Source organism: Etheostoma cragini, chromosome 3, assembly GCF_013103735.1.
Source record: "Etheostoma cragini isolate CJK2018 chromosome 3, CSU_Ecrag_1.0, whole genome shotgun sequence".
NCBI lineage: Eukaryota > Metazoa > Chordata > Actinopteri > Perciformes > Percidae > Etheostoma > Etheostoma cragini.
The window spans coordinates 12,335,094-12,347,969 of NC_048409.1; the positions used below are offsets into that span (position 1 = coordinate 12,335,094).

General features: G+C 43.3%; 1 protein-coding gene across 4 annotated transcripts in view; it reads left to right on the plus strand.

Moving 5' to 3' along the window:
• The window catches only part of npas1 (neuronal PAS domain protein 1), a 59,660-nt gene extending 50,496 nt beyond the window's left edge, over positions 1-9,164 (plus strand). For all 4 annotated transcript variants that reach the window (XM_034867494.1, XM_034867497.1, XM_034867496.1 and 1 more), the window contains 7 exons: positions 3,089-3,263; positions 3,415-3,527; positions 3,951-4,147; positions 4,227-4,333; positions 4,873-5,020; positions 6,511-6,623; positions 6,728-9,164. In XM_034867494.1, coding sequence (XP_034723385.1) covers positions 3,089-3,263; positions 3,415-3,527; positions 3,951-4,147; positions 4,227-4,333; positions 4,873-5,020; positions 6,511-6,623; positions 6,728-7,806 — 1,932 coding nt within the window. In that variant the 3' untranslated portion in view covers positions 7,807-9,164. The remainder of the gene's footprint in view (positions 1-3,088; positions 3,264-3,414; positions 3,528-3,950; positions 4,148-4,226; positions 4,334-4,872; positions 5,021-6,510; positions 6,624-6,727) is intronic.
• The last annotated feature ends 3,712 nt before the right edge of the window (positions 9,165-12,876 follow it).

The following is a 12,876-nucleotide window of genomic DNA, read 5'->3' on the forward strand; positions in this document are numbered from 1 at the left end:
CTATTATTTATATCATGTCTCTCCTTCCCCTGCTAGCTGCCCTCCTCCTCCCCACATCATCCCCAACGCACTGCCATACATGCACGTGCACACACACACACACACACACACACACACAGACACACAGGTTCATGCAGGTGCACTGACAGACACCTACTCACACAAACAATGACACACAATGACGCGCGGAGACACAAAAACAGTCTAGTCTAGTCACATACACAGAAAAACAGGCGCGCCGTGTGCTCGCATAGCCACAAACACACACACACGCACACACACTCAGAGAGATTTGAATGATCTCAGTCTCTCCTCACGTCTTTCCTTTGCGCCACATTCTATACCTGTTTTTTTATGTCTGAGCCTGACTCATCCTCTCAATCGCTCCGTCTCCTTCTCATCTTCTCATTTCTGTCTGAACCTTTTTCAATCCCTCCCTTTGCCTGTGATGGAGTGATATTACTCGGATAGGTCTTAAGCCTGTTAAAGCCTATAAGGACCTGTTTGCCTCTCTACCTTGTTTTCCAATACCGCAGGGCCAGGGGATTGTGTCTCTTTCAGATGGCTGGTCCACTGTTCTGAGCGGAGGAGAATTTAGTGCTTGTTTAAAAAATGACAAGAATACCCTTTGCAGAGGAATTGCTATTCATTTAACACAGACACTTGACCACTGATAGATAGATAGATAGATAGATAGATAGGATCAGCCACAGTTTCACAAACCAAACCCAGTACATTTTCTTGTCTAATGTGCAAAAATAATGTCTAATGTCCTCTTAATTCCTAGAAACTCTTAGTTTTTAAACATTAATGAATGAGTCAGTTTTGATGCCAGAATCAAAAGGAATGCAGCAGAAAAGCCCAGCACCTAGTAATTACACTGCTGATGTTATATCTGCATAATGAAGAGAAGAGGAATACAAATAAATCCTGTAGATTCAGGGTGTTGGGGAGTATTCCATGCATATCCGTTAATACACAGGATATTTTAATGGCCTTAAACATTATGGAACATTACCGTACATTTAAAAGATGTTTGATAAAATGAAAAATAATACTGTACATTTTGTTAAACGAGAGTTACAGCTCTGACTTTTTCTCTCTTTTTTAATACACTCACTAAATTTGATTGATGTTATCTATGGTTAACCACTAACAGCTTCTTACAACTTAAAGCAGCTATAATACATACTTTTATAGTAAACATTGTGTCAAATTAACCTGCAGAGAATCATCACCGGAATCTGCAGCTCCCCTTGACGTTATAAAGTTTTATAGTGAGATTCAGCTCATTGTTTTGCTGTCCACTCACAACTTTACTGATTTTGGTCCGCCCTCACCACTCTCATAGGGTCATGCTTAGCACCAAACAGCAGACAGACTCAGTTAGCCCCTCACTGGTGAAGTGGAGCATTTAAAGGCTAGCGAGACCAAATAGATAGAGACCAAAAACACAACTAAAAGTGGAGTAAATATACTAAGATTCAGCAGTTGGCCAGAAACACAACTTCAAATGAATGATAATGTTGCTCCGCAACTGCCAGATGTCTGAATAAGCAACTGTTTCCAACTTAAAAGGAGATGATATGTCAATGTTGTGTTCAAATGCAGTGAAACACTGTGACCTGCTTTATCTTTATCTTCAGAAATGTAACTGCGAGTGTAAGTGAAAACTGAATATGTGGGCATGGAATATGAACTTCACTGGGTCTCTTAAACTGGTAAAGACATATGCCCTCTGTGTTCAGTACTTGCATTGATGAGGCCTTTATATATATCAGGGCGTCCATTGGCGTAGATGCATACATTATGCATTGAACTTTTTTTTGTACACTTCTCTTTTTCTGTGTTTCTTGTCTTTACAAAAGAGAGAAAAAAAATCTTATTTAGATTTTAGCCTAAATAGATATCTAAATAGGTTCATATATCAGCAGGTAGCCATTTTTCCCACATCTTTAGCTAAGTCTGGTAGTAACACATCTTTTCATTATGTAGGGAAATTGCTCCATATGGTGCCTATCAAATCTAGTGTTAAATTATACGTTGGTTGCAAATAAAAACCAAGACAGGACATCCCTCAAGAGATTACGCCCTACATGTCTGGGGCTAAGGACCTCTAACCCTTGCTTATCCTGCCTCACTTGGGGGGGGGTTTCCTCCGTCTTTGCCCCTCTACGTTCACTCATCATCCACCTCATTCCTCCGCTCCCGCCTTCCCTGTTCCCGCTCCTTCCTCTCCCCCGCTTGTGATGTCCTTGAGGGCCTGCTGAAGCTCCCATAAAGCCTGTAGTAAATGGCTCTAATCCGGTAATAAATGGCTGTGTCCTACAGACAAGGGTGTGAGGCTGCTGCAGCCACGGCTTTATCAGATAGAATGGTATTGGCACACACATGCACAGACACACACGCACATTCACAGATGTAATAGAAGCTACATTAATGTGTGTAAGCATGCATAGGCTTTCTCCCCTCTTTCTGTTTTTCACACATACGCACATGCACATGCACAAGCACACACTCAGTCATTTATACAGCTTCAGATGGAATCACACCTGCTCCGATTGTGCTGCTTTTATGGATGCCATGCAAGAGCAGCGCCATTATTACCTTTAAATGATTAGAGATGCGACTATAATGCATTATGATGATAGGATCATATAGAGCTGTATGAGCTGTTGCGTTGCTCTTTATGCCTGCCCGGATAGACTGTAACTGAATGAAGGAGCAGGGAGGGACACGGGGAATAAGAAGAATAGTAATGTGACCTTTAGAGATACTTGGAGTTCACCTGTTTCTAATCAGCAAATACAATTGATTTTTATCTCCCCTGGTTTTATTTGTGTAATACTGTAGTCACTTGGTCCTCTGAGACTGAACTTAAATTTGTGTGTATATGTGTGTGTGTGTGTGTGGGTGTGGGTGTGAGAGAATGTCTTACAACCTCCACTCTTCTTGTTGAATTGTAACCCAAAGCAGTGCTTTCATTTTCCTACCATAAAGTGTATTGATTTTTCGTGTGTGTTTGTGGGTGCTCATGTGCAGGCTGTAAGCCTCAGTTTTTGATCAAGCATATGTGTTTCTCTATTAGGTGGAGCTGACCGGCAGCAGTGTGTTTGACTACATCCACCCGGCGGACCACGTCGAGATGGCTGAGCGGCTGGGAATTAGGCCGCATCTGAGGGCCGAGGCCGGCTGCCACACGGGCCTCGAGAGCGCTTCCAGCTCTGCATCCACCTCCTCCCTTGCTGGTACCCCTGAACCCGGTACTATATATACTGTCAAAGTATTTAAAAAAACTCAATGTGCAATATCAAAAGAACAAAAACAAAAATAATTGAAGTTAGGACAAATTCTGTAGGATGGATATTTGTTTTATATTTTGACCTCTTCTTCTCTTATCCTCATTCCCAACAGCTCCATCTAGTCCTCATTCTCCTGCTGATGATACACCCGACCGCGGCTACTTCATCCGCATGAAGTCCACTCTCACCAAAAGAGGCCTGCACGTCAAGTCATCTGGATACAAGGTACAGCTGTCTGAGGAAATAATTCCTCACAATTTGAAAACATACCTTGTGTTATGCTTACTTACCTATCAACCTGCTTGTTCTTGGGATGGTAAAATAACAAGGAGAGCCGAGTCATTTTGTTTTGCACGACCATTGTTTCATAGCAACGTTTTGTTGGGCGTTTTCAGTGTGTTTTATGGCTGTGACCTAATATCGCACTGGGCCGCAGTACATAACAGTCAGTTTACTGCATTCACTGCTGTAAAACTTTGCTGCTGCATTCTTTAGCTTAGAACGTGACTTTGTGTTGTGTTTATGTTACATATATATATAATTATGACTGTTATATTACCTCTGCTGTTGCTATTATTATGCATCTATGCAATGCAGAGAATGTGCTTCTGTGATAGAAATACATAGCTGAAGTCTGATGTTTGTCAGGTAATCCATGTGACGGGACGAATCCGCTGCCGCCCTGCACTCGTGCCAGGCTCTGCACGCACAGTGCGTCGACCCATGGGTTTAGTCGCACTGGCACACACCCTTCCACCCTCCACGCTTAATGAAGTCCGCATGGAGAGCCAAATGTTTGTCTTCCGTGTGAACATGGACCTACAGGTCACGTATTGTGAAAACAGGTAAGGGTTTTGTCTGTGTTTTGAAATTTAGCGTCATGGACATTGAATACATACAAATAAGCATATGTTGTCTTTCCAGGATCTCAGAGTACATGGATCTGACCCCAACAGAGGTGGTGGGACACACCTGTTACCACTTCATCCATGTAGAAGACCTGGAAAATATCCGGCAGAGCCATGAGGACTGTGAGTCACATCCATATCCATATGTAGTACATGAAATTCACCCCCACCCCTTATTCCACCCCTGGTCAGCAACCTCAGGTGGCTCAACCAATGGCGCACTAGCAATAAGTGTGCAAGAGGTTTTTTGGAAATGTTCTAATCCGCATGCCAAATGATCTCTTTGACATCTACCGACAGGAGCACAGCCTGTTTGATTGACTTTTTCCCCATCCACACTCCACAAAGACAAGCCCAACTCTGCCTCTGATACACAGAATGCCTGAGCGGGTTAGGTAGATGATGGCAGGCTTAATGCTGACGTGGCAAACTAATTTAAAAGAAAATTTTAAAATGGCACCTCATAATAAAAAGGTTGCCGACCCCTGTTCTACACAGTGTCTGGAATTCAGAAAGAGCCTGTTGGAATTTCATTCTGTCCTTGTGGAAATAGGCGCCCTCTGCTGCCATCATCATGAACTGCCAGAGCAATAACGGTCTTCTCTGTCCTTCTCCTCTCCCGTGTTCTGTTATCATTCCATCTTCCGCGCATCTCGTCTTAGTGCTGAGGAAAGGTCAGGTGGTGACTGGTTACTACCGTTGGCTCCAGAGGAGAGGAGGCTACCTATGGATCCAGTCCAGTGCAACCGTCTCCATCAACCACAAAGCTCCACATGAACGCAACGTCATCTGGGTCAACTACATCCTGAGGTCAGTTCAACCCCAGCCCGGGCTCCAAGACTGCTGATATGAACCAAGTTTATGTATGAAGGCACCATACTGTGTAAAGATATTATTTGAAGGGATAGATGATGAAATGCAAAAGGAATAATTGCTCCAAAATATGAGAGATCTTTCATTAGCAACATCAAAGCAAAACCCATTAGCAGTTATTTAACGTTTTTACGTTGAAGATAACAATTACAAATTATTAATTAATTATTAAAAACAAACTATAAATTATGAGATGACAAAAATGTGTGTATTTTGATTCACTTTGTTTGATTTCCTTTTGGTTTTTTTCTGCCCTAACAAACCAGATCGCAGAACAGATCTAGTTAATGAATTGATTTAATTGATGACTTCATTGATTTAATTGATGTTTGTCCAGTTAAAATGAACTAGGTTCTTTTCATGTTAGTGAGATAATTTAATTTCACAGTTTTACGAGCTTTGACACTGCATAATGTTATAATAGATTTTGGTCAGTTTTTTATTAAAAAAAAAGTTTCAAATGATTTCTAAAAATTAATAAAAGGTCAAATTCATCATTCTTGCAGAGTCTGTAATGCTGCCTGGTAACATTACTTACTCACTATTTCATGTTACGTTACTTCAAATTGGATTTAAGATTATTTAAGATTAAACTTTTATTAAGGAACAATCAAGACTCTGCACCTTTGTTTCACATTACCCTCTAAATGTCGTATTACTTTTATTTATTTACCCCACAGACAAAACAACTGCAGTAACCTCGACAAAATATGCTTTCCCCTCATTTCCCTCTAGTGTACACACACACACACATAAACACACACACACACATACACATATTTACCCAGACAATGATGCAGATATACACAGACGTTACATGAACACATAGTATACACACAAACACAGTACATAGCACAACAGCAGAGCAGTCTGACAAAAACGAGAGGAGTAGGCTGCATTTCAATGCTAATTGAACTGAAGCTATATAATTACAACAAATGGATGTCAGAATTTTGGGGCTGAATGGTGTTTTAGTTAATTAGAGCTGTAATTACAAGAGCTAATTAACTTCTCCAACAGCCTCCTCCTTGTCTGAGCTTAACTGGGTATGTAGGCTGTAAGGTGGGCTGCTAAGTGGGGCTGTGTGTGTGTGTGTGTGTGTGTGTGTGTGTCTTGAAGGGCGGGGTCTGCCTATCTGTCTGTTTGCGCGTGTCAGTGCTTGTGTGATAAGGGCTGTTATTGGAGAACCCGGTGGATGTGTTAGGTAGAGGTTACAAGGGTTTGAGGCAGTTTGGCTATCGGAGGTTGTTATTAGCCTGATTATATGTTGTTTCCATCTCTTAAGTATTCACTCAAATCAGCACAGCACTAGAGTTTTTTTTTATTTTAATTTAAAGCTGTAAATGGCCTTTAAGTGGTACATGATCATTTGTGTATAAGTCCACGTACTCCCTCTCTCCCTTTCCATCCATCTATCATCCATGCAGTCGGACAGAGATGCCTGACACTCCCCTGGATATACTGCAGTTACCAGAGAATGTAAGAGCAGAGCGACTTCGAGTAAGCTCGCCTCCCACCAACAGCTCCGCGCCGGCCCGAGGTAGGATGTAACACACACATTAGTAACTTCCCATGATGCCCGCTGACACACAGAAACACCTGCCTGTGCTTCTATTTATCATAGTAATCTCCCTTCCTCCTCAGGCACGCAGCCATTGAAGAGCTCAGTGGGGAAAAGTGACCTTGACACTAAAGGCGGAGAGAAATTCGCCACCGCTGCCATCCAATCAGAAGACAGGAGGAAGCGGCTGCTGAGGTCCGACCCCGAGGGTGCTCCTCCCGAAAGCCGTCGCAGACTGGAGGAGCTCCGTCACGCAGAGGAGAGTGTATCGGCGTCCTCTGACCTGGCGAGCGAAAGCGAGGGGGAGGAGGAGGAAGAGACAGAGTGGGACCAGGGGGGAGACAGTGAAAGACTGAAACAGGAAGACACTGGAGGAGGTAAACAGAGTAGGGGAGGAGAGACCCCCACTAGAGGGGAGAGGGTGCACAACGGCCGGGCTGTGATCCAGCAGCTGAAGAGCGTAGTGACCCCGTCTCCCCTGGCTTGCAGCCCCAGCATCAAGACTGAACACGAAGCCCTGACCACCGGGGGGCGCTGGGGGTCACACACACAAACCTCCACCTCCCACACACACACCACCCAGCCCCAACCCTCACATGCACACACACCCTCCAGTAGCCTCAACGGTGACAGCCCCACCACCCCAATCCCCGACTCTTCTTCCAGCAGTGAGGCCCCCTCAAAAGGGTTGTTCACTCCCCCGTCCCCGGCTCTTTCCCCCGCCATGTCCGTGTCTTCCCCGTTGCCCCGTGAGGACAGGGTTGTTTCAGGGGTAGTCAGTCGGAGCAGTGGCGGTGCAGGTAGCACTCCTGACTTTGAGCTGCTCCAGAGACTGGCTGCAGGCGGCGCGGCGGGGCGGGTCCTCTTCCACCCCCTCGCCCTCGGCCCGCAGGGCCCTCAGAGCCTCTACGCTCCCAGTACTATCCGCTACGCTCCACCTGAGCTGCCCCCCTCCCACCACCACGGCTTAGAACACAGCGATGGCCTGCAGCTACGCTCGGACCACCACAAGGGACCCCCGCCAGCCTTCTTCCCTCACCTACAGCGGTTGGCTGGCTTGCCACCCTTCAGTGGTTTCTCCCCGTCTGACAGCCCTTTCTCCTCCGGCCTGCCCTTCTGTATGAATGGACTGAGGGGGGCTGCTGGCTCCGAGGAGGACTGAGACTCAGACAGGAGGAGGTGAGAGGAGAAGATAAAAATGAAGGCCGGAGCAGAGAGACAGACCAGAAAGAGAGACATTGTAAAGGGTAGGAGGGACAGAAGTGGCAGGACATTAAGCCTCTGAGGACATTACTAATTGGACAATGAGTTGAATAACTGCGATTTAAAATATGTGACAAGTTGCTGCCATAGGGAATTATTGTGTCCGCCCGTTGTGGACAAGTGACAGTGACTTTCAGAGAAAACAGGACATGGAAACATTTTTGACTGGTTGTCCCTCAAGACTTTTCGTCCCAACAATTTTGAACTCCGCTCTGTGTCTTTCTCTAGATGACTGTGTTGATTTCTGTCTCTTCCACTCAGAGAAGCCATATTGTGTATATAGAGACAAAACCATAAAGACCCTCAGCTCAAATCCTCCTCACTGTCACTCCAATTAACCTATTAACCCTAAAGCCAGTAGAAAAAGATGGACACTTGTCCGTAGGAATGAAAGCAACTTTGAAATATACATTTTTATTATTGCAGTATTATAAATATCATGTCTTACACTGAGATACAGGTAAGAATTGATTATACGGTTCAAAATAGATGGAGAAAGACCTCTCGTGTTTTTGTATTGAGATTTAAAATGATAATGATAAAAAGAAATCCAAGTATTCATGAGTCAGCCATACTTAAAGCACACTGTTGGGACAAAAGTATGAATAATGTAGTCCCAGACATTCCATTATATATAAGGGAAGAAAATGCAATGCAGACAGGATGCTACTTCTGTTATTTGGTGATCAGAAGATTGTTTGTTTAACTAAGTATTAATTATAGTATATGCTGTATGAGTGTTTGTGTATGAAAGCCATATTCTTTTTTTCTTTTATCGATGATTTTGTCACCAGATAAAACGAGGGGAAGGATGGTGTGATTTTTTTTTTTTATTGGAGGTACAATATCATCCAAACACCTTTTCTATTATTCTCTAAAAAATAAGAGATATTTCTGCAAATGTTTTTAGGAGGGGAAATGGTGCTGGACACAAGTGTTTGTCATCATTTAAACCTCTGTGTTTTTTTCTGAGCACTTACTGAAATTTGTTCTGGTGTGAACTCAAAGCACTTCATCACTTAGCACTCACTCACACAGTGTAGTAGAGGGGATTAATGGTCATTGGAAAAAAGGCAGATAAATAAACAGACCGCCTGTGGTCGTTAAAAGACCACCATGAGAGGTCAATAAAAGTAACCTTAGAGTTATGCTGATTTTGGTTTCAGTTCAACTGAGTCAACTGGAAGTAAAGTTTTAAATAGAATTTCACTTTCTCACTCATTGAATGGAATTAATCTTAGGACTGAAAAAAAAAAAAAACATGGAAAAAAAACTATGTTCAAAAAATGAAAAACCTGTTATTTAATCAGTGCTTAAATTGAAATGAGTCACAAGCAAATTGGCAAAAGATACTCAGCCAAATACTTTATTTAACAAATTGTGACAATAACACTGACATTGATATAAATACTCAGAAATAAACATCAGATACTTCTCTAGCACTTTGGAATAAAGTCCTTCAAACTGATCAAAATACACAGATTTGTAAAATTGTATGTACAATGTTAGTTTTGCTTCCAAATTGAGATTATGGACTGTCTGATCTGAGGGCTCAGTTTATGTGGAAATCTCTAAAATTGTGATGTCTAATAGAAAAAAAAGAAGAAGAAAAAAACAATTTTTTATTTGTTCAGAGCCGACGTGCACTACACACCCATACCGTAGCTGTCACATGCAAATATGTGTGAGCGCACACATCCTTGGGTGTTTAATGGTATAACGTGTGTATGATTGCGTGCGTGTGCGTTTGCTTGTTCAAGTGTGTGTGTTTTTTTTAATTATTAAATAGCTAACCCCTTGCCCATCACTGTGAATCTAACATTATCCGCCCCCATCTATGTGAATACTCCACCCACTCATCAAATAAAAGGAACAAATGTAAAAAGAAAAACAGTGATTCAGATGACCATAACAATAAAATATTCCAGTAGAGGAGCACAACTCAAGGCTTTGTTGTTTCTTTCTTGCTTCCGTATGGCACACAAACTCAACAATTAAGACCTATTTGAAATGGCTTGTTCCAATTAATTTGTTACACAGTAAATTAAGGTGTCATGTGTGATTCAAAAATTCTAAGTTATTTGGGCAACATTTTGTACAGTTAAAAATGTTTGTTCACTACATTTGCATGCATTAGATTTATTTGCCTTAAAGTCAGTTACATCTTCTCCACAAACCATCAATATTTCAGGTATATAGCAGACATTTATGTACAGCCTTTCACTATATGTGTGAGACTGATATCATTTCCAACTACGCACAGCCAAAATAACAAATACAAATCAGCGGGAGAATCCATATAAAAGATGTCTTGTGTCACTGCAGGTCGTTATGTGCCATCAACAAAGCAGGTGGGCGATCTTGCGACACGCAATAAAACACACAATAAAACACAATGGTATTGATCCTTAATAAAAAAATAAAGTAAAATGTGGAGCAGGTGAGAGTGACCCTGGCACGAAGCAGGGCGTCGCTCGAGGCTCTTGGATTTAACAAAGACATAAATTAGTCTGAAGTGAACACAAAAGCACAGCGAGTACATGGAGAGCATCTCACTTATGAGAGACTATATGCGGCCATGCATCACCGTGTGTGTATGTGTGTGTGTGTGTGTGTGTGTGTTGTCTGAAGCAGCCCTAGGGAGGGGCTCTGACATTGAAGACGGGTTAAATCCTGTTTTACATTCAAGTGGCAGGCCCTAGTTCATTAGAGTGAGGATCATTCCTCCTCAAGACCAAAGGAAGCGCATACTAAACAAGAGCAGTTGTTGGGGAGAAAATGCCATTGTACGTGCAAAACCGTATGTACTGTGTAAGTGTGTGTGTGTGTGTGTGCTGATAGGCTGGGAACGGAGCTGCACAATAACCTCTGGTTTCGTCTTAATATTTTCCTTTCTGTGGAGTACAGTCTTAATATAGAAAAGTAAAGGTGCATATTGTACAGTGTCAGTGTGTGTGTGTCAAGTCGTGCCAGCTCTCCTGACTGTTTTCTACTCAGCCTGTCATTGAGTCACCCATATGCCCTCTCTGTCACTGACTTTGATGGCTTATCTTACTCCCTGAATTGGAGTCATGCTCCCGAGGGAAATACCTTAGCACATGTAAATGCAGTTGAAAGTCTAAAAAATATGGGTAGGAAAAATAGAGTGAGGGATGGAGGGAGACACCCAGACAGCTTCCACCTGACATGGGCTTACTACACCTCCACAACTCTCTCTTTGCTCCATTCCTCTTGTGCTGCTGCTACTATTTCTTTTGTCAATGTTTCCCAACAATCTCCTCTTTCTCCTCTCAGCCAGGAGAAGGCCAATCCATACTTAATGCAGTTCTCAAGGCAGACGCTTTGATCCATACGCGTGGCATTTAACACCTGAGAGCAGATGAGCAATCTGCTTTCAAAATAAGCAGAGGTTATGGCTCCTAGTTTCAGCGCTGGGAGTGTAGATGTGCAGCTGAGATTTAGAGATGAATGAGGTTAGACCTGGACTTTGGAGCTGTGGCTGGTGTTGTGGTTTCAGTAGCTGCTCGGGGTCTGGGGTGGATGGTGTTTGTCAGTGAGGGCGCGTCTCCTGCCTCTGGGCGCCTTGCCCTTTAGACGCGCCAGGCCTCAGGAGCCTCCTGCATGCCAAACAGACCTGTGCAGTCAGATGCAGCCACGGAGGAGAAACGCCGAGAGGAGAGGAGGGAGGGGAGGAGAAGAGAACGTGAGGAGGAGTCCAGAGAGAAAGGACTTGAGGGTGAAAGGGTAGAAGAAGATCTGAGGGAGAGAGTAGAGGAGAGGGGCCTTGAGGGGAGGCGGTAGGGGTGCTGGTCACACTGCAGCAACCATCCGGACACACCCTGCATGTGAAACACAACTGCACTGAAACGTCCTGGGAATCAGCGAAGGAGAGGCGGGGGAGAGCAGAGTGAGAGTGAAGGAGAATAGAGGAAGGAAGAGAGGGTCACTCCGAGGTGAGTCTCAACAGCGGCCCTGTGTGTCGATGGACGCGAGATATCACAGACCTTCGCCCTAACCCAGTCAGTGATAGTCATCGCAGGCAAAGCCCCCCCATCACCAACACTCCCACACACACACACACACAGCAACCACCACATGCTGCTCAGCTCAGTTCAAATATTCATGCATGCTCGCTCATTATAAAATGATGCATGTACAACATGTGCGTGTGGACAGTTTGCACATCTTTTGGCTCCTGCTGTAGGGAGAGTTTTTACTCTGGCAGCACTTACACATTGACATTTTTTTGAATAGTTTATTTTCAAAGATCGAGGAAAAAGATGTGTTCACATGTTATCTCTGTTTTTGACGAGAGTGTGTGTAGGTATTTAATTATGGAGTGTGTGTTCACTGAACGAGTACTTTCAAATCTCCCAACTAATATTGAGGACACTGAGGTTGTGTCTTCTGTACTTTTTCAGGGAATTTGCTGTTCTGAATCTGAATGACAAAAAAGAGAGACCTTCTTTTGCCAGATTAACTAGTTAGGAGGCTCCTATTGACCCCGACCTTTCTGCTCATTATGTACAGTGAATTCAGAAAGTAGTCAGACCCCTTCACTTTTTCACATTTTGTTAAGTTTCAGCCTTTTGCCAACATCGTTTCTGCCATGATTACAAGGAAAATAGAATTTTGTAAAAAACTGAAATGTCGCACTGGCCGGCTGCAAGTATTTAGACAATTTGATATGATCGTTAAAGTTTAGCTCAGGTGTCTCCCATTGAGACGGTTGTACACCTTGATTGGAGTCCACCTGTGGCAAATTTAATTGATTGGACATGATTAGGAAAGACAAATACACCTGTCTACATAAAGTCTCACTGACAATGCATACCAGAGTGAAAATAAAGCCATGAGGTTTAAGGAACTGCGAGCAGAGAGCAGAATGCAGAGACAGGATTGTGTTGAAGCACAAAGAAAGACCTCAAACATTTGTTGCATGAGTACAATGTCAAACAGCACTCAGGGG